Source organism: Hypanus sabinus, chromosome 6, assembly GCF_030144855.1.
Source record: "Hypanus sabinus isolate sHypSab1 chromosome 6, sHypSab1.hap1, whole genome shotgun sequence".
NCBI classification, from domain to species: Eukaryota; Metazoa; Chordata; class Chondrichthyes; order Myliobatiformes; family Dasyatidae; genus Hypanus; species Hypanus sabinus.
Window position 1 is genome coordinate 43848871 of NC_082711.1, and position 21149 is coordinate 43870019.

Below are 21149 nucleotides of genomic sequence, written 5' to 3' on the forward strand. Positions count from 1 at the left end.
CTCAGTAATTCAGGAACAGCTTCTTCCCCTCTGCCATCCGATTCCTAAATGGACATAGAATCTATGAGCATTACCTCACTTTTTAAATATTTATTATTTCTGGTTTTTTGTATGATTTTTAATCTATTCAATATACATATACTGTAAGTGATGTAATTAATTATTACTTTTTCTTCTAAATTATGTCTTGCATTGAACTGCCACTGCTGACACATGCCGGAGATAATAAGCCTAATTCTGAAAGGTGCTTTTGTGACAGCACCTGAGGCACTTGCATCCATATTTAAGGAGGGATGAACCTGTAGAGAAGATTGACTCCTGCAATGAAGATAAGAAGAAAGTCTGAGCATTTTGTGCTTTAATTGTGGAAGTTCATTTAGATAAGTATATGGTTAGGAAGAGTTTGAAGAGATACAGGCCAAATATGGGCAAGTAGGACAAGCTTAGGTTGGCACCTGGGTTAGCATGGATAAATTGGACAGAAGGGCCTTTTTAATGCTTTATTTCAACCGTCTAAGGTGAAAGAGGTGCTCTTGTGCTTTTTTCACCACACAGCTGGTATGTACAGACCACGTGAGATCCTCGGTGATGTGTATGGTGAGGAATTTAAAGGTGTTCACCCTCTTAATCCCAGATCCATTGATGTCAGTAGGGATTAGCCCGTCTCCATTCCTCCTGTAATCCACAACCAGCTCCTTTGTTTTAGCAACATTGAGGGAGAGGTTGTTTTCTAGACACCACTGTGTCAGCGTGGTGACTTCTTCTCTGTAGGCTGCCTCGTTATTATTTGCAATTCAGCCAATGAATGTACGATTGTCAGCAAATTTAATGAGCAGATTGGAACTGTGGATGACAACACAGTCACGGGTGTACAGAGACTAAAGGAGGGGGCTTCGGACATATATCTCAGAGGCAGCTATGTAGAGGGGCAGAGGTGAGGGTGCTCACTCTTACCACCTGCTGGGATCCAGGATCCAACTGCACAAGGCAGGGTGAAGGCAGAGTTCTCGTTGAGATTCTTGTTGAGCCTGGAGGGATTCATGGTGTTGAATGCTGAACTATAGTCCAAGAACAGTATTCCCTCATAAGCATTCTTCTCCAGTTGTGAAAAGGACAGTGTGTAGAGCTGTGGCTATCGCATCACCTGTCAATCGGTTATGTTGGTAGACGAAATGTAGGGTTTCCATTGTGGGTGGCAGAATGCTGAAGATGTAGTCCTTGACCAGCTTCTCAGAGCATTTGGTTATTATTGAGGTGAGTGCGACAGGATGCCAGTTGTTCAGTTATGTTACCTTGGACTTTTTAACACAAAATTTGGATTTATGACATTTGTGACTGCTCCTCCTACCATATTATGCTGGTAGATCATCTTGGCTGTTAAGTCTTGCATTTTCACCAGTTTAACCAACTACTTACATCCAAGAAATCAACACTACATACATTACTCAAAAAAACGTACAAATTATTTTCATGTAATATTTTGCCTGGATGCATGTCATGGTTGCATGTCTTTTCCATTTAGGTTCTTTTAACAACTTTTGGCAAATGTGCTGGTAAATAATCAGTTGCGATCACTTCAGAAGATTGTTTAGCTGTCTTTTGACAAGGCTTTGCAGAAATAGGGCAGTGTGATACGAAGTAAAATAAACAAAATTCACAATGTGATAATTTCGCTTTCAAAATGCTGTGATTTATTACCAGGGAAAAACTTGGTAATTCCAAACCTGTGAGCCTTAGCAGGAAAGTTATCAGAAAAACAATTCTGAGGGGTATGATTAATGATAAGTTTGAAAAGCAAGGACTAATTAAAGATAACCAACATGGTGTTGTCAGGCATCTCGGGCTTGTGTATGGGGTCATATATGTACTTCGATATATTTACATAGAATTTGAACTTTATCCAATCTGAAATTATTTCTTTGAAGAGTTAACAAAGATGAGAGCAATGTATGATGTAGTTTATATCAACTTCAGTGAGGCTGCTGACAAGGTCCCACTTGAGAGACTGGACTAAAAGATTAGGGCCCATGGAATCCAGGGAATGTTGGTAAATTGGTTCCCTAAATTGGCAATAGGAGACTGAGGGTGATGGTAGAGCATTGTGACAGGATGCATGTTACTAGTGGAACTGCACAGGGATCCATGCTATTTCTAAGATATGTGAATGATTTGGATGTGGGATACTTTATCAGTAAGTTTGGTAGATGCCAAAAGATTGGTGGAGTTATTGATGGTGTGGAGGGTGTTGTTAAGAGTACATGGTAATATTGATAAAATAGGCTGAGAAGTGATAGATGAGATTTAGTCCAGATAAATGTGATAAAGTTATACCAGTATTAATAAGGCCAAGGCATGCTCCCTATTCCAGAAATGTTAGGGTTTCAGGGAATATTGAGAAACAGAGGGACCTTGGTGAACAAATCCAAAGATCCTTGAAGCAGTGACACAGGAATATGGTTGAGAAGGTGTATGTTACTGGCCTTCATTAGTCAGTTGCACGAAAATCACAAGGGTTATATTCCACTTCTGTAAAACAATGGTCTGGCCTGAGCTAGAGTACTGCATATGGTTTTAGTCACTGTACAAGGGAAAATGTGCTAGCTCTGGAGAGGGTGCAGAGAAGATTCACCAGAATGTTGCCTGGCATGGAATGTTTTTGTAATGAGGAGAGATGGGAGAGGCTTGGTTGCTTTTCCCTAATGTGGAGGAGATTAAATGAGGACATGATTGCAGTACATAAAATAATAAGGGTTCAGATGGTGGAATGAAAGAAACTTCCCTATATCAGTCAGTAGCTTTAAGATGAGGTTTAAGAGATTGAGAGGGAATTTGAGAGAGATAACTTTCACTTGGAACACGGTGAATACCTTGGATACACTGCCTGGTGTGGCAGTAGAGGTGCTAGAAGCATAGAAGAAGTGTCTAATTGAGTGTTTGAATCACTCAGATAGCAAGGGCTATGAGCTAAGTGTTAGAAGGCGGGATTAATACAAAAGGGGTGCCCACAGGTTGGTGTGGACATGGTGGGCCGAATGGCATATTTCAAACTGTATAACCTTAATGAAATGGAAACAAAAATGCTTTGACTCCACAGCATACCCCCGGTGCTGCATTGAAATTCAGATTGTCTGAAGTAGAATGGGAATTCAAGTGCAGGCAAGGGTGCTGCCACTAATAACTTTGTTATTATAAAGCAGAAGTTTATTATGAACCTGCCACCTGGTATTGTCCCCTTCCTTCTCCCTACCTTCTGTGCCTACAACCTTTTACAGCCTCTTGCGATCCTGTGCATTGGAATCTCCATATCAAGCTGTGATACAACCATTCAGAATGCTGTCCACATTTATCACAATTTGCAAGAGTCTTTGGTGACACTTCAAATCTTCTCAAACTCTTAGTGAAGTAGAGCCACAGGTATGCCTTCATGATTGTATAAATATGTTGGGCCCAGGTCAGATCCTCTGAAATGTTGACACTTAGGAACATAAAGGCGCTTACACTTTCTATCACCGATCACTCAGTGAGGAGTAGCAACTGTCCTCCCGACTTCCCTGTCCTGTAGTCCACAATCAATTCCTTGGTCTTACTGACATTCATTGAGACGTCGTTGTGACACCACTCATGCATCCAGTCTATTTCAATCCTGTATGCCTCCTTATTGCCTGCTGAGATTTCATCCCTTTTTACATGCATTCTGTGACCACCATCTGGAAGACTGTACAAATCCTTCACCACCAGGACTATACATAATCTTTGAAGCTTCTTTCCTGTAGCTCTCCAGCTCCTCAACAAAACTCACTCAGGTGTAATACCTTAACTGTCCCTGCATGACATCCATTAAATGACCTTTCCTGCTGTCCTTGTTCTGCTGATCTGTTCAAATGTTTACATTTATTTTTGGTTATTGACATTTGCAGCAATTGTTGATTGCTCATGGCTGTTTGCAGTATTGTCTTGTAAATTGTTGGTTGCTTTTTTGTTGTCTGTTATGATATTGTCCTGTATTTTATGCTTGGCCAGATCCCAGTCAGTTCTGGTAGGTTTCACATACTGGCATTAAAGTGATTCTGATTCTGACAAGAATATTTATGGACTGCCACATCACTGTTAAAGGCACTGTCAGTTTGATGCAGTTTGCTCCTCATCATTTTATTTGCTCCATTTATTTATTGAGTCATAATCTAACCCTGTTTTAATTTGTCCTGCGTTTTTTTTCTCTGTCTGATTTTTTAAAATTTAGTGTGTTTGTTTCTCTTTAGCCTCCCAATGGTGGTGCTTGTACTCTGAGATTAACTTAAAAAGAAATATATCAGTGCCAAGGAGAACAAGCAAGAATGTGACTTTGTCAGGTGCTATTTGTGAAAAGCAAGAATCGATTCCATTGCTTCATGGTTCCATTGGTGTCTAACCATGAGTAGATACATGTGCTAGATTAAAAGTTTGCTTGCTCTCAGCCTTTGCTGTGTAAATAAATAAATAAATCAACAAAGTGTTGAAGGCTCTCATGTCCAGAAATATTCCACGGGTTAAAAGTCTCTGGTAGTGTGAACGTAATCAAAAGATTACTTGCGCTGGAATCGCCCATTTTCTTGGAAGCTGGCACCTGATGTTTTGTTGACAGTCATGTTCCCTTGCGTGAACATAGATGCGTTTTGATGTGGAATCTACTATCACAGTTGTAATATTTTTAAATGATCTTAAAAACTACATTGTGAATGAACACTTAATAACTCATTTACTTTTGAGCTGCTTGTATTTTAATGATCTTTTTCAAACATTTTAATGTCTTTAGAAATACTCTTTTTCTGAAATTGTCAGGTTCAATAATCCAGCAAATGTAATTTGGCATTTGCCCAAGAGTTGTACTGGAATCCTAAGCAAACGATATGTTCAGTGACTTTATTTTTCAAATAAATGGAAACTAAAAAAAGGTGCAGCTGGAAGCAGATATCACTGCAGTGTTTGTATGCTCCAAGCTTATGAATCTGCAAATCTGTTTTATGCCACAAATCTCTTTAGTTTGTGCTCACTTTCCACCCAATCCAGAAAATCTTCTGTACAAAAGTTTCAAAGAAGAGAGACAAGTATATTTTTGTAGTTGGTCTGAATCCATTTTGCTCTAGAGTCAACTGTTTTTAACGAAATACGTTCTGCACAATGGGATATCTGTCCATTCTACAAAAGGTTTTGCTGAAATGGCCCAAAAGTATTTCAGTGCTGTATTTGGTTAGATATTCATTCCATACTTTCCATAGCCTCAAAAGTCAGTATTTGTAGTTTGGCTGGGAATATTGTGATTGCTCTCTTTTAAAATAATAAGCAGCAACAGTTTGAACTATAATAGTTCTGCACTCAGAATTAATTACTTATCCTCTAGTTCTTGTGATTTCTGCTCAGTTTCTTAATTGTAGCACCAATAATTCCCACCCCAAAGCATTGATCATTCTGACATTGTTGAATTGGCTTGCTATTTTCTAATGCAGATTTCAGCACTCCCAGTCCTCCTCTTGGAACATGCAGTTCCAATCTGAATTCTTGTCCAACTGAGTTTGTGCCACATCTGGCATAACTTCCAGTCTTCTGGACGGCAGCTTCTGATTGGAATTTGGACCTGAGCTTCGGGGTTGATGTATTTGGAATCTCTTCTCTGGTGTAATTGAGCCCCTGTGAGCAAGTACACTAGGGTTGCAGGAATTCCAGTTGCTTCCATTTACTGGAACGTGCAAAATGTTTTAAACAACTCAAGCCTACTGTTGAAATATTATGTAACATTTTAATACATAAAAAGATGCATTAAATTCAGGTTGCTTCAGAGACGCATGTTGTTGTAAGTTATTTGAGCACAGATTTTTCTGAACTGACGGTCAATAATTGAGATCGTTTGCAGTCTACACCCTTTATTTATTCCTGTTCTCTGGAATTTGCAGCTAAATTTTCTCAGATTGAGTGAAGTGTTTTTAAAATAATATTTATTGCAAGTTGGATACAGACCAAAATTGGAGCCAGAATTTGACAGTAACTTTATTGTATAACGTGTCGCTGTGACATCTGTTGTGTGGTTTTGTAGTATATATTGGAGATGAACTAACTGCAACTGCAACATAGCATGTGGGTCCACCAGTGTGGATCATTGAAGAACAGTTGAGTGCAGACTCATTTTCCATACTGCTAAACAGTTGTATCACCTCAAAATATTTCAGATTCAAATCTAGGAATTAATTTTGGGAATGGAGCAGGAGTGATTAAGAGACCCTGACTGAAAAGTCACTTGCAGCAGCTTGAGTGTACCTTGCATCCAGATAAATAAACATCCGTAAAAACCTGGAGAGCATTTTGGCTACCATTTAAGTTGTGACCTGGGAAGGAGAAAACAAAACTGATTTATATGATGAATGTTTCATCGTATCTTAATGCTGTCTTTACATGCAGTCACTTTTGTACAAACAACATCTGACCAATAACCATGAGATGAATGATTTTTTTATGTTGGTGTGAGATAAGTCAGAACATTACAAGAGTTCTGCTACTGTTGAAAGTGTTTTGTGGAATTATTTGGAATGCAGCTAAGTCACTGGAAGTTGGGACTTCAGTTTAATGTCTCAGCTGATAAACCCTCTGAGAGTATAGCTCACACACAGCCTTTGTGAATGTACATTAAATGCTGACCCATAAAACCCAGTCTCAACTGGTGGTCTAAGATCCAAACTTAAAAATAGAAGATTTAACTTTGTGAAGCTTTGCTTCTTTAGCTCATTCCTTTATTTTATAAATTGCATTTTATTCTTGTGCAGTTGCATATCAAACTGTTAACATTTTATTAGCTTACAAATTATAGTTTCTAAATGTTTAACATTAAAATAGAAATAAAGAACTTCAAATTCTACCAGCTAAAATCTGCTATAACATTTAGTCCATATACGTGTAATTTTTAACCATTTTTCAAATAAATATTCGTTTCCAATGACTTATTTACATAATTACAGAAGGAAGCATTATGTTTACTTAAACAGAATATATTACAAATTAAATATATTTACAGGACTGATAAATGGCCATGTATATGCCTTTTTGATTATTTTCTGCTCATAATTTATTCATTACACTATGGTGTAATGCAAAGTTTGATTATCTAGAACAGGGGTCACCAACCTTTTTCGCACCGTGAACCTGTCTAATATTGACAATATTCTTGTGGACCGGCCGACGGGGGGGGGGGGGGGGGTGTTAATCATGACCGGAATATAGGTGATAAGTCAACTATGTGGCTAATACACTCCATTTCGTTTCTAAAAGGGTTTATCTAATGAATTTAATATTAAACACACAGCGCATATTTTCCTCACATGAATATAGTGATAAGTCAATTATAAGTCACTTATAAGTCAATAGCATCATAACATTTTAAGTAATGTTTGGACATTAAACACATAGGGCATATTTCCCTCGTATGAACATATAAAATGATTGCAACACACCAATATCTCTGAATCAGTGGGAGCCCTGGGCTTGTTTCCCTGAATCAAGATGGTCCCATCGAGGGGTGATGGGAGACAGCGATACTCAAAGGGGGTTCCTTATGCCCAGTCTATTCCTCAATTTAGTTTTTGTTGCATTCATTGCAGAAAACCCTGCTTCTTAGAGATATGATGTTGGAAGTGGAAGCACCGTTTTCAGTGCTTTTGTGGTTATCTCAGGATATTCAGCCTTGACTTTGATCCAGAATGCTGGCAGAGATGTTATGTCAAACATACTTTTCAGCCCACCGGCATTTGCAAGCTCAAGGAGTTGAGCTTCTTGCTGCACTGATAGGGATGATTCACCAGGGACATTCACAAATGGGTCACAGACCCAATCCTTTGCATGTCTTGAGTCATTTGCAGTTGGGAAGTAACACTTGAATTCTGTCGACAGCAAAGATAGGTGATCGTGCACCAGCTGTGAGAAGGACGGTGCAGTCTCAGTCTCTCCCAAAATCCCAGCTATTGTTGGGAACATGTGAAATATGTCCCTGTCCACTCGCCGTCCCCACAGTTCCAGTTTGGATTTGAAAGCAGACACTTTATCTGCCAACTTGAAGATAGTTGTCATTCTCCTCTGAAGTGACAAATTGAGTTAATTGAGCAGGTTGAAGATGTCACACAGTTAAGTGAGTTTTGCTATCCACTCCTCGTCACTGAAGTGTACTGCCAGTGGTGACTTTTTTCCTGAAAGAAATCTCTGTAGTGGCTCTCTTAACTCAAAATCCCTGGCCAGGGCTCTCCCCCTTGATAGCCACCTGACCTCAATGTGTAAGAGAAGGTGTTTGTGGTCTGCATCCATTTCCTCGCAAAGCTGCTCAAACAGATGTGAGTAAAGGGTTTTTGCTTTGATGTGATTGATACCTTCAACAATGTCACTCAATATGCTGTTAAGATCAGGTGACATTTTTTGGCTAGCCAGAATTTCCCTGTGTATGACATAGTGTGTAGACTGGCATTTAGGAGCAACTTTGACTCGAGTAGTAAAACCAGACAGCCATCTAGTCATAGCGGCAGCTCCGTCTGTGCATATTCCAACACAGAATGACCAGTTCAGTTTGCCTGACATGTTGTCATTCAAAGACTTGAATAGTTCTGTCCCAGTTGTGTTAGCTGGCAGTGGCAATGCGCACAACATATTCTCGTACACATTGTCTTGAAATATATATATCGCACAATAACCAACAGTATTGCCATGTTGTCGACATCGGTAGACTCGTCGACCTGGGTAACATACCATGGTGACTCACTAAGCCGTTCCAACAGCTGTGCTTCGATGTCCTCTGCTACATCTTCGATTCTGCTTGAAACTGTGGTAGCTGAAAGAGAAACCTGTACCATCTTGTTAGCTGCAGCTTCTCCCAACAGTTCACGGCACATGTCCTTGGCAGCAGGCAGAATCAATTCTTCACCAACAGTGAAAGGCTTCTTAGCCTTTAGCAGTACGGCTAGCCACTAAGTACGCGCTGTGAGAGCAGCAGCATTTATGGAGGTGGTGGCTCTCAGCACTTGCTTCTGTCCCGCTTGCTCACGCTTTTTCCACTCAAAAAAACTCAGCGTGTTTGTCTTTAAGTGCAGGGTGCTTGAACTCAAGGTGCTGAAGCAGTTTTGAGGGCTTCATTGCCTCATTAGGCAGCTTGTCTCCAAATACCACACACAGGGCTTGGAGCATGCAAGTCACCGGTTGCATTAAAGCCATGTTTTATGTATGACTCGTCGTATTTTCTGTTGAAGGAAGCTTTCTTTTCTTTGCAGTTTCGGCCTCTGCTGTCTCTGTGCTATCGTCATCGTTAGGCCTTTTATGTCCCCTACCACCTTTTCCAAAGAAACTCTCAAGCGACGTTTGTTTTTTTTACTCATGGAGTAGTTGTAGGTTAATGACCGACTGATGACCTCACGTGTGTAATGACCTCGCAAGCATTCAAGTTCAACAGTGGGAGTGACAGGGAATGAGGAAAGGTGCAGCTGACTTGTATCGTTTCATATCGCCAAATCGTATCGCTTCCTTTCGGCCCAGTAGCACAAGCTTTGCGGCCCGATGGTTGGAGACTACTGAACACATCATACCGACCAGCATGTGGACTTTGGATTAGGTCTAGATTTACACTCCATGGGGCATTGATGAATTGAATGCAGATGGGCCATAAATTTTTGATTGCAGTACAATATAATTTAAGTCAGGAAAATCCTTAAACCTGATATTCAGGAATGTGACATATCATGAAGTTGCTAGAATGTTTTTAATTAACTCTTTGTAACAAATAAGTTTTGTAATTGTTCTTTAACTGAAATCTAAGCACCTGAGTAATGAAATGTAGAATCCATACCTTGTTAGTAGTTTACCATAATTGCAAATTGCATTACTGAAGAATGGTGACCAATAACTGAAATATTAATTATTTATTTAGAGGTGCAGATCTATAATGGGCCAGTGGTCATTCTGGCCCAACAAGCCCACACCACCCAATTACAATTGTGACCAATTAACCTTCTAACTCATACATCTTTGGAATGAGGGAGTGTATTACGAATGTTAGAAATTGATACGCCAATTAAAAAATTACACTGAAGAGCACTGAACATTGGATCCAAGATGAGATTGCTTAATGTTTTGTGTGCTCGGTTTCAGGATGTGGATTCCTTTCAGTATTTGATATTTTCTTCATTGATCTTAACGATGTAAAGCTTGAGTGGCCAGAAGTTGAGTTTACAGAGAAGATTGCATTAGTGTTGATTCTTCAAAGAGCTATCTAGTCTTTTATGCTTTATCTAACCCTAACATTTGAAGAAGGGGAAATGTTTTTTTTTAAAAAAGCTACGATGGAGTCAAGTGTCCCCACCCCTTTGGTTAGTCGTTCACTATAATGTCTGCAGATTTTCAAAAATTCACCTTTTTTCTCAAGGAATGCATCCACAGCATTTCATTTATCAATGTGCTCTTTTTTTCTCATTTGATTCAAAACAATCTGTCAAATATAACTTGCCTTAGTTTTTGTTTGCTGTCTTTAACAATCATTTGTCTCATTTAGAATTTCATCAAGCAATATAGCTTCTGGAAATTAAGTTACTACAGGTTGAATGCCCCTTATCCGAAATTCCAAAATCCAGATTTTTCTTTGAGGGCTGACAAATGGAAAATTCCACAAGGTCTCTGCATACCGCAGATGGTTCTGAGAAGTGATCTCTCATATGTAATGAATAGAAGTTAAAGGAAAATAGGAAAACACTGCGTAAAACATAAAAATAAAGATCTTGATTGTGTATTGAAAGAGTGGATTTGTCAGCATCAGAGTGAACATGTCACTTAATGGTATGTTGATGATGAAACAAGCAAAGATCATTTCACGAAGGCAATTGTGAATATTCAGACTGGTTGCAAAAATTTAAGATAAGGCACAGCATAAAATTTTAAAAGATTTGTGGTGATAAAGCATCTATTCGTCTCGAAGCTGCAGAGAAATTAATTGTTTGCCAAGATCATTGCTGTTGAAACTCTAATACGCTTCCGTGCATATACGTGATGGGCAAGTGTAGGACAGACTGTTTACCATATTAATGGTCGCTGAACGGTTGACAGCTAACTTTATGTATTTCTTTATACTCTTTGAGCAAAGGTATTATATTGGTATTTCTGCATTTCTTTGGCCCAACTTGCACATCCAGAGTTTGAAAGATTGTATTTGGAACCTCTCTTTCCCCTGACTTCCCTTGCTGTTCCAGACTCTGTTCCATAAGGGTGGTGCCTTTATTCATTTGGAACACCACCACTGGTTTCAGTATTATATTGTTATGTACAGTAAGGCTAGCTAATGCCTCTTGTGATATTTAATTTCCACTCCTTGCTCTTCTGTGAAAACTGAAGCAAACAGCGTAGCCTTTCACCACCTCTGCATTCTCTCAACTGTTTGAATTTTTTTAACCTATATTTGACCTAATTAACTCCTTTTGTTGGTTAACTTGTGTTTGCAGAAAATTACTGTTCTGTTACAATTCTGTAACAGTTCTGCATATCTATACTGGTTCAATGAAAAATGTAACATTTTAAAGTATATCTCCCAATGTTTCAGACATTAAGTCAGAATATTTGCTTTTCTATTTATCTCATCTTGCTGTTTATTGTGTGCTCTACTTCTGGTCCATCTTTGAATAAACCTGTAGCTGGTTTTGATGGAACTTGTATATTTTTTGCCCCCCCTTTTTTTTCTCTTTTGAATTGATGGTATAATGGAGAAGGCAGTTGCAAACTACACATAATGTCTGTAACTCCTTAACCTGCCCACTTAATCTCCTGTGTCTTACTGTGTTCAATTTATTTAATTATTCATACATTTTTTTCTTCATAATGTTAGCTACCCTCTCGTCTACTCTTCTGCTGACTTTAATGTGCAGACAATGCATGTTCAGAGTTATAGTTAATTTGAGCAGCACACCAAATGCTGGAGGAAGTCAGCGAGCCAGACAGCATCTGTGGAGTTGTGGTCTTTTGTCTGTTACTCCAGATTCCAATACCTGCCAGTCCCTTGTGTCTTTATTTAACTTGAGACTGTTTTGCCTTTTTCTGCATTTTCCTTGAACCTTCTGTCAAGTGTACAATCACAGAGACATGAGACTGTTGGAAACTAGTTGTAAGTCCAGGCATACAGCAATGCAGCTGACTCAATGTCCTCAGAGTGCCCCTAACCACACACTTCTGCTACATGTTGCAATCACAAGCATAAAAAACAGCGGACAACACATCATTGGCAATATTGCACTGAAACATAACATGATTGCCATTTGCCTGAATGACTTTGCGAAGTCCCCCCTCTGGAGACTGGTGTCTAAATTGGTAGACTGTCAGTCAGCCTGGCGTTAGACACCTTGATTGCAAATCCTGGACATGTCCTGTCCCTGTGGCAGGACTGACTGATCAGAAATGGTGGTGCAGTTGTATGCAGGTGGGTAAGAGGAGCCCTGTGTGTCGTCAATGCTTATGTGGCATCAGGTCAAACAGTGGGACAGTAATCTACCTGCAGTCATCTGAGTTGATGAATTAGTGTTTTTCTGTATTGAATAATACTTAAAAGCACTGAAATTAGAAAAGGCAGAGAAAATTATTCTGGGTGTGGGACTTTCATATCCATCAAGTGGATTGGTAATCCCACCACTGACTGAGTTGGCAAAGATGTGAAAGACATGATGGGTCTGTAGCAGGTAGTGAGCTAACTAACACTAGGGATTAACCAATAATTTAATCCTCACCCATCTACCTTTGCCAGCTGCACCTATGTATTCCAGAATTGGTAATAATAACCACTGCAGAGATGCTGTGGCAGTAAAATCCCATTTTTATACTGAGAGAATGTACTCTTGGTCTGAGTTGCTACTTGTTCTTGGTCTTGTAATGCATACACTCAGAACAAATATTGCATATCAAAATTGTGTGTCTATGAAGTGCACTACCATAACCTGTAACCTCATAATCTTGCATATTCTTCACTGAGCCATGACAATCAAGCCAGTGAGTTAACCCTGCATTATGGAGGAATAGAGTGGCATGCAACAACAATACCTGAAGTGTGTGTCTGGTGTGTGTGTCTGTCATATATATTCTGTAACATCTAATGATAGATGGTGGTGGACAATTAAAAAAACTAACTGGAGGAGATAACTTCAAGAATGATTGGGCCTAGCATGTGAATCCTGAAAGTGAAACAATCATTCACATTTCAGTTGCAGTACTGAAGTCATGCACTTCAGAATTAACAGCATCTTGCCAAGCTATTCCAATATATTTAGAACAGTAGCATCTACTCAGTAATGTGGAGAATTGCCCAGGTCACTCCTATTTATAAAAGTAGGATGAATACAATCTGGCTATTTACTGCCAATTTAATCTGTTCTCAATTATCAGAAAATTGATAGAATGTATCATCATCAATGCTATGCGACAGCATTTAATCTCTAATAATGTTCTCTTGAGGACCATTCTGTTCCAGACCTCCACTGCAGCACTGGTCCAAGCTTAGACCGAAGAACTGAATTCAAAAAGCGAACTGTGAGTGAATGCCCATAATGTAAACAAAGTATTTGGCTTCTTGATGGCTCCTGGGAAAATTGAAAGTCTACAATAGAAAAAGGACTGGGCCATTTGGCCCCTTGAACTTACTACACATTCAGTCAGTTTTTCTTTTACATTCGTGCCTTTCGCTTCTTATCCTAAACTCTGTTGATTTCAGTCTTGGTTTTTCTTGGCAACAAAGCTTCTGCAGCTCACTAGGATGGAGAATGTCAAATATTTTTGTTCGTTAGGTGTAAAAATTTCTTCCCCTCCCAGATATGAATGGTCAATCCCTTGCAACGCCCAAAGTGGTGGAGCAACTCAGCAGGTTGCACATCATCTATGGGAATGAATAAGTGGTCAGCATATCGGACTGCTTCCTTTCCAGGACTGGGAAGGAAATGGAAGACAATAGAATAGAAAGGTGAGGGGAAGGGAAGGAGGAGAGCTAGAAGATGATAGGTGAAGCCAGGTGTGTAGGAAAAGTATTAGCTTAAGAGAAAGGAATCTAGTAGGGGAGGAGAATGGACCATAGGAGAAAAAGGGAGGAGGGAACCCAGGGGGAGGTGGAGGCAGATGAGAAGGGGTGGGGAATAGAAAAAGAGTGGAGGGGGAAGGACCTTTTTTTAAACTGGAAGGAGAAATGGATATTCATGCCATCAGGTTGGAGAATACACAGACCGAATAATATAAGGTGTTGCTCTTCCAGCTTGAGGGTGGCCTCAAGAGGAGGCCAAGGATCAACTTGTCAGAATGGGAATCAGAATTAAAATGTTTGGCTACCTGGGATGTTCTGCATTTGGCAGATGGCATGGAGGTGCTGTACAAAACAGTCCCCCTATTTACAATGGGTTTCACCAATATAGAGGAGGTTGCATTGGGACCCACTTCTCAGGTGAAGTGTTGCCTCATTTGGAAGGACAGTTTGGGGCCCTGAATAGATGTGAGAGAGCAAGTGTAGCACTTTGCATGCTTGCTGGGAGAAAGATAAGGTTAGTGGGAATGTATGGACAAGGGAATCATAGAGGGAGTGAACCATGCGAAAAGCGGAGAGGGGTAGTTAAAGATATGTTTAGTGATAGGATCCCTTTGCAGATGATGGAAGTTGCAGAGAATGATCCATTGGATGCAGTGGGTTGTAGGTAAGAACAAGAACCCTATTACTGTTAATGTACCAGGAAGATTTTTAAATTCTGGCATCTTCCCCCTTCCTTTCTAGTTTTGAAGAAGGGTCTTGGCTCGAAATGTTAATTGTTCATTCATTTCCATGATGCTGCCTGAACTGCTGAGTTCCTCCAGTTTTTTGTGTGTATTATTTTGTATTTCCTACATCTGCAAAATTTCTTGTGTCTATGGTCAATCCCTTGCCTTGAGTCTCAAAATCTTATTCTTAATACCCCATCCGGATAACTTTCCTGCATCAAGCCTCTTAGAATTTACTGTCTTAATGAGATTGCCTCTGAATTTTCTTATAGGATAAGCATGATCCAGGATTAAATCTATTGAGCTGTTATTGCATTCCCTTTTTTTGTTAAACTTTGGGAAACGGGGTTCCATCTGATAACTGGGCATCAAGTGGCAAGCACTCCACTAATTTTATCTTTCACAAGGAAGATGGTTGTGATTGCAGGAATTGGATCATCCCCACCCCAGGATATCACTGCAGACTTCAGGGCAGTGTCCAAGGCCTAACCATCCTAAACAGTTTCTTCATTAACTGAAGCAACACACACAAAAGACAGTAATCCAGGTGAATTGTCCTTTGTGGACACACACAAAATGCAGGAGGAACTTTTGTTCAAATAGCATCTCCAGAGGGAAATGAGCAGATGATGGTTCAGGCCAAGACCCTTCACAACTAGAAGGGAAGAGGGGAGAATTCAGAATCAAAAGATAGGAGAAGGGTAAAGAGCGCAAACTGGCAGGTCACAGGTGAATTCAGGTAGGAGGAATATGGTAAGTAGGTGGTGGAGGAAATAAAAAAGAGAATGATATGAGAAGCTGGGAGGTGATAGGTGGAAGAGGCAAAACACTGAAGGAGGAATCTGATATAAGGCAATAAACCATGGAATAAAAGGAAGTAGATGGGAAACCAGAGGGAGTAAAATGAAGGTGATTGGCAGGTGAAGGAGGGGAAAACAAGGGGCAGAAGAGCCATTGGGATGAGTAAAAGCAAAGGGGGAGCAAGGGAGAGCGGTTACTTGAAGCTGGAAAAATACATGTTGATGCCATCAGGTTGGAGGTGACCAAAATGGATTATTGAGGCTTTTCCAGTCTGTGTCTGACATCAATGTACAGGTAGAGGACATGGATAGTCCTGTCAGTGTCTTAATGATAATTTGAATTAAAATGGCTGGCCACTGTGATACTGGCTTTTGCAGCAGACAGAGCAACATTGCTCAATGAAGTGATCCACTATCTATTGGGACTCACCATAGGGGAACCTGCACCAGGAGCACCGGATGCAATAAATCACACCAATGGATTTGTATGTGAGGTGTTGCCTCAACTGGAAGGACTGTTTATTGCCCTGAATGGTGGCAAGGGCATTGGGTAGGGGCAGGTGTAACATTAGGTATGGTTGTAGGACTAATTGCCAGGAATGGGATCAGTGGGGAGCGACAAGCAGATAAGGGAGTTGCGGAGAGTGATCCCCGTGGACAGTTGTGAGGAGAGGCACAAGCATGATCCGATTGGGGATGGTGGAAGTTGCAGAGAATGATGCTGGATGTGGAGGCTTGTGGGTTAGTATGTGAGGACAAGGGGAACTCTGTCTATATAGGGGAATGGGGTGAGGGCAAACATGGGAAATGGAGGAGATGTGATTTTCTGAAAAAGATGTTGGTAGACATCTCCAGGGATGGAGACAGCTCAACCAAGGGGAGAGAAGTGTTGGAGAATGACCAAGTGAATATGAAGGCAAGGTTGAATTTGAAGGCAGAGTTGATGAAATTGGTGAGTGCCACGTGGGTACAGAAGCAGCACCAATGTAGTGGAGAAAGAGTTAAGGAACATTAACGGTGTAGGTTTGGAACATGCATTTTTCCACATTGCCAGTGAAAAGGTGCACTCGCATGGCTCCAGCTATGTCCACATGACTATACCTTGGTCTGGAGAAAATGGGAGAAGCCAGCCAAAAGATCCAAATTTCCTGCATATGAAATCTCTTGTGTTTTCAATGACAGGGTTGGAATGGGAATGTTAAACAATGTTTGCACCACGTTCAATTCACTTGAAACTTGAATGAAGTACTTCAAAAAAAACCTTGACAAGAAGGTGAATGCTCTTCATGGCACAAGGTGCCACACATGGGCATCTCCAACAAGAGATAACTTGACCATGAACCTTTGATATCCAATGGCATTAACATTACTGTGCCCCATTCATCAGTTTCATTGGATTGACCAGAAATTCAACCAAACCAACAACATGAATATTGTGACAATTTTGCCACCTATGAATTTGAAATGAGTTTATACGTTCTCCCCATGAATACATGCATTTCCTCTGGGTGCTCTGGTTTCCTCCCATATTCCAAAGACATGAGTCAGCAGGTAGGTTGGTTGCATGGATGTAACAGTGTATGCTTTTTGGGCTGAAGGCCTTTGTGCCTTGCCCTATGCTTAAGTAAATTAAAAGACCTGGTTGGATTAAGAGTATCCTGAATCAGGTGATTAATCTACTGGTAACCTAAAACTCTTCAGTCATCTGTAAAACAATCTCGAGCATGATGGAATGCTCTGCACTGAACTGAATAAGTGCAATTCCAACTGCACTGAAGGAACTTGACAACATCCAGGACATGGTAATCCACTTAATTGGTTGGCACCCTGGAAACACATCATTTCCTCCACCATTGGTACATGTGGCTTCAGCATGTGCCACACAGAAAAGATATAGCAATCAATTGGCAATGACATTTCCCAAGCCTGTAATCGCAACCATCAGAGTTCAAAGTGAATTTTTGTATAGGTCATTATATTTTACTTTGATATTCATTTTCCTGTAGACTTTCACAAGAAAACAAATAAATACAATGGAGTAAATGAAAAACTTCACATGAACAAAGACTGACAAGCAATCACTGTGCAAAATAAGGCAAACCCTGCAAATAATAAATAATTTTGTGAACAAGAGTTCTTGAAAGTGAGTCCATAGATTGTGAAATCAGAGCACTGTTGAGGTAAATGAAGTTATTCATACTGGTTCAGTAACCTGATGGTTGAAGAATAATAACTGTTACTGAATGCGGTGGTGTAGGATTTAAGGTTCCTGTACCACCACCTGGATGGCAGCAGTGAGAAAAGAGCATGGCCTGGATGGTGGGGGTCCTTGATGATGGATGCTGCTTTCTTGTGGTAACACTCCTTGTAAATGTATTCAGTGTTGGGGAGAACTATGCCTCCGATCTGGGCTTTATCCACCATTCCTGGGCATTAGTGTTTCTGTACTGGGCAGTGATGCAACCAGTTAGGATACCCTCCACTGGGCATCTGAAGAAGTTGATCAAAACTTTAGATGACACTCCAAATTTGGCATGACAGTGATGGCATTTAGAATAGATCCTCTGATTTGATAACCCCAAAGAATTTAAAGATATTGACCTCCTTCACCTCTGATTCTCCAGTGAGGACTGGCTCATGGACCTGCAGCTATCAATAACCAGGATTTTGGTTTTGCTGACACTGAGCAAGGGGTTGTTATTGTGGTGCCATTCAACTGGATTTTCTATCTCCCTGCTATATGCCAATTCATCACTACCTTCGTCACATCAAGGGCATGGGAACACTACCACTTGTACGTTGTCTGCTGTTCTAACTTAAAAACGTATTGCTAATCCTTCATCTCAGCTGGTCCATTTCTTGTAACTTTATACCAAATGAGAGTACCATGCACAGAAGTACCAAAAGACGTAGGAGTAGAATTAGACCATTTTAGTCCACTCCACCATTCAGTCAAGCTAATACTTTTTTTTCCCTCTCCTCAACCCCATTTTCCAGACTTCCCCTGTAACCTTTGATGCCATCCCCAATCAAGAACCTATCTCTGCCTTAAACATACCCAACGACCTGTCCTCCACAGCTGCATGTGGCAACAAATTCCACAAATTTACCTCCATTTGGCTAAAGAAATTTCTCCACATCTCTATTTTGAATGGATGCCCCTCTATCCTGAGACTGTCCTGAGGAATGGAGCAGTTTGAGATTAAACTGTTCACTTTTGCTTTCTCAAATGCTGTTTTGTATTGGTAATAAATGCTGGCAATTTCTGCATACCAAAAGAAAATTGATCTGCTGCACAGGTACAATCAATTGCAAAGGTCAATGACAATACATGATGAAGTAGTTTAATGTTATACTTTTAAAAGTAAATTTGACAAAAATTGCGGTAGAATTAAAGGTTCTTTCTGAAAAGGATTCTCCAATTTATGGACAGTAAAACATGAGAAAATATACCATTTTTTTTTCTTTTGGGGCCTTTGTTTAAACAATGTGCTATTTCATGTTGCTCTCTTTATATTTTCTCCTAAAATGCAGACCTTTAATTAAAATGAAAACTTTTTGCTGCACTTCTACATGTTTTTCCATTTTGTCAGTTAGATTTTTTCTTCTTTGCTCTTTGCTATTTTGCCAAATTTTGTGTTAGGGCACATTATTTTTTTTTCTGAGCAATCCAGGAGATTGAGTAAGTTTCTGTTTAATATTATGGACCTCCATTAGTTCTAAAGAGACTGCAAATCAGTTCTGCATTCATTTTATGATTACCTTTTTAAAATTTTAATTTAACCTTCAATTTTTACACATGGGATTTATATAATATATTGCTATATAATGTATGAAGCTGTAAACAACTGCAAAATATATCGAAACCAACTGTTTTGCCAGTGGCATAGTTTACGAAAATGAAATTGTGCAGATTAACCATTTTAGGTACTGAATGTCTTTTGGAATTTCCATGTTTGTTAAATGCCAAAAATTATCTTTTGCCAGGATGCATTCTTCATCTGGAATATCATTAATTCTGATGTTTTCTTTGTATGAGTTTTCAAATTCTTTCCTAATCTCTGTCAAATAGCTGTGGTGGGTATTTCATGTGTCAATATTTTGGAAGAATGTACTATAATTCAAATCATGAATTTGTACAGCAGGAGGAACTGTCTTATAAACAAAATGCTGTGTTTCAAAGTTATTGAATTTATATTTGCTTATGTATCTTAATATTGTGACTGAAGAGTCCCAAAATCCCTGAATTTAAATAATTCTATACAGACAGAAATACTCAGGTCCTCCTTTGATTCCATTGTTTGAACATTGAAGAATTAAATCATAAATGCTATCCATTAACTGAGTGAAGTGGCCACAATATACAATGCGCAAGTGTCCATTCGATTCTAAGAAAATGAAACTGCAGAAAATAGCAGTAACGGGTGAAATTATGATATTGATTTGATATACACTGATTGACGTAGACTTATTAGTGGAATGAATGCATTATCAGTTATTAAGTTCAGCTTGCTTTGATATTGTGATAGGTTTTGAGAGTCAAAGGTTGTGCAGATTGTTAAAATCATTGTACATGTTAAATGAAGATAGATTCAATTATTTTAATAGAATTGATGGTTTAGAGTAACATAAGTTATGAGCTTGGTGCTACAGTCTTCACTAAACCATTCATGTTATCTGTGACCAGTGTTGGTTTACCCACGTGCTCATTTGCAAGCATTCACTTTGTGAGATCATCTCAAAGTGGGGTTTGACATGTATGGTAGAAAAGTTAAGATATGGAACCTGTTTTGATTGCAGTATTTTTCCATCTAGGGCACAAATGGCAAAATTTTATTGACATGTTGGCATAGCGTGGCTTGAGCAAAGAGAAGATCATTGAATCACTTGGCCTGCAGGTGTCCTGACATTCCTGTGTGACATTTTTGCAGAGGTAATCATGCCGGCATTATCAACGGGCTCTGGAAATGATTCAGGTATTGTAACTTTCTTTGAGATTGAGAATCCTCTTGCATTTTCCTCTGATTGCTATTGGTGTCAATTTTGCATTATGTGCCAGGAGAAAGTGTAGACCAGTAATAAAATAAATTGTTAAGGATTACTGCTATAGTAAATGCAGTGGGGGATCCATTTCTTTAGTAGGAAACCTGACATCTGTTTTGCAGACTTGTCATAGGTGTCTGCACCTGATTGTATCAGGCCCAAGCCATGGAGAATAAACTGCATTGAATTGCTGAGATGTATAGGAAGTGATGTGATGCTCTCAGTAGCTTCCTTTGGGGTTTCTTTCCCTTTGCAGTTCAATGTTATTAATTCTTTTGGTTTCTGTAAAATGTTTTTGTGATCAAGGTTCATTTCTAACAGATGTGAAAGTAACCTAGCTATCAATTCAAGAATACCCAGGACACCGTAGAGCTTGAGTGTTTATGCTTTACGTATCTTTGCAACTTGTTTGAAATGTTTTTCCTCTCCCCAGCAACCACCCGCTCCCACTCCATATTATCTACTTCAGCAGCTAAAAGCTTGAAAAGGTGTCTGGGGATATCTCATTTTCTTGATGAAAGTCATAGTGAAAATGTATATGCTTAG

The 21149-nt window shown here is 39.6% G+C and overlaps 1 protein-coding gene across 12 annotated transcripts in view; it reads left to right on the plus strand.

Annotated features, from left to right (window-relative positions):
- The window catches only part of mpp7a (MAGUK p55 scaffold protein 7a), a 459090-nt gene that overhangs the window by 181712 nt on the left and 256229 nt on the right, over nucleotides 1–21149 (plus strand). For 10 of the 12 annotated variants that reach the window (XM_059972009.1, XM_059972012.1, XM_059972015.1 and 7 more), the window contains one exon: nucleotides 20376–20536. The exons of the other annotated variants lie outside the window; for them this stretch is intronic. In XM_059972009.1, coding sequence (XP_059827992.1) covers nucleotides 20500–20536 — 37 coding nt within the window. In that variant the 5' untranslated portion in view covers nucleotides 20376–20499. The remainder of the gene's footprint in view (nucleotides 1–20375; nucleotides 20537–21149) is intronic. 12 annotated transcript variants of the gene reach the window in all.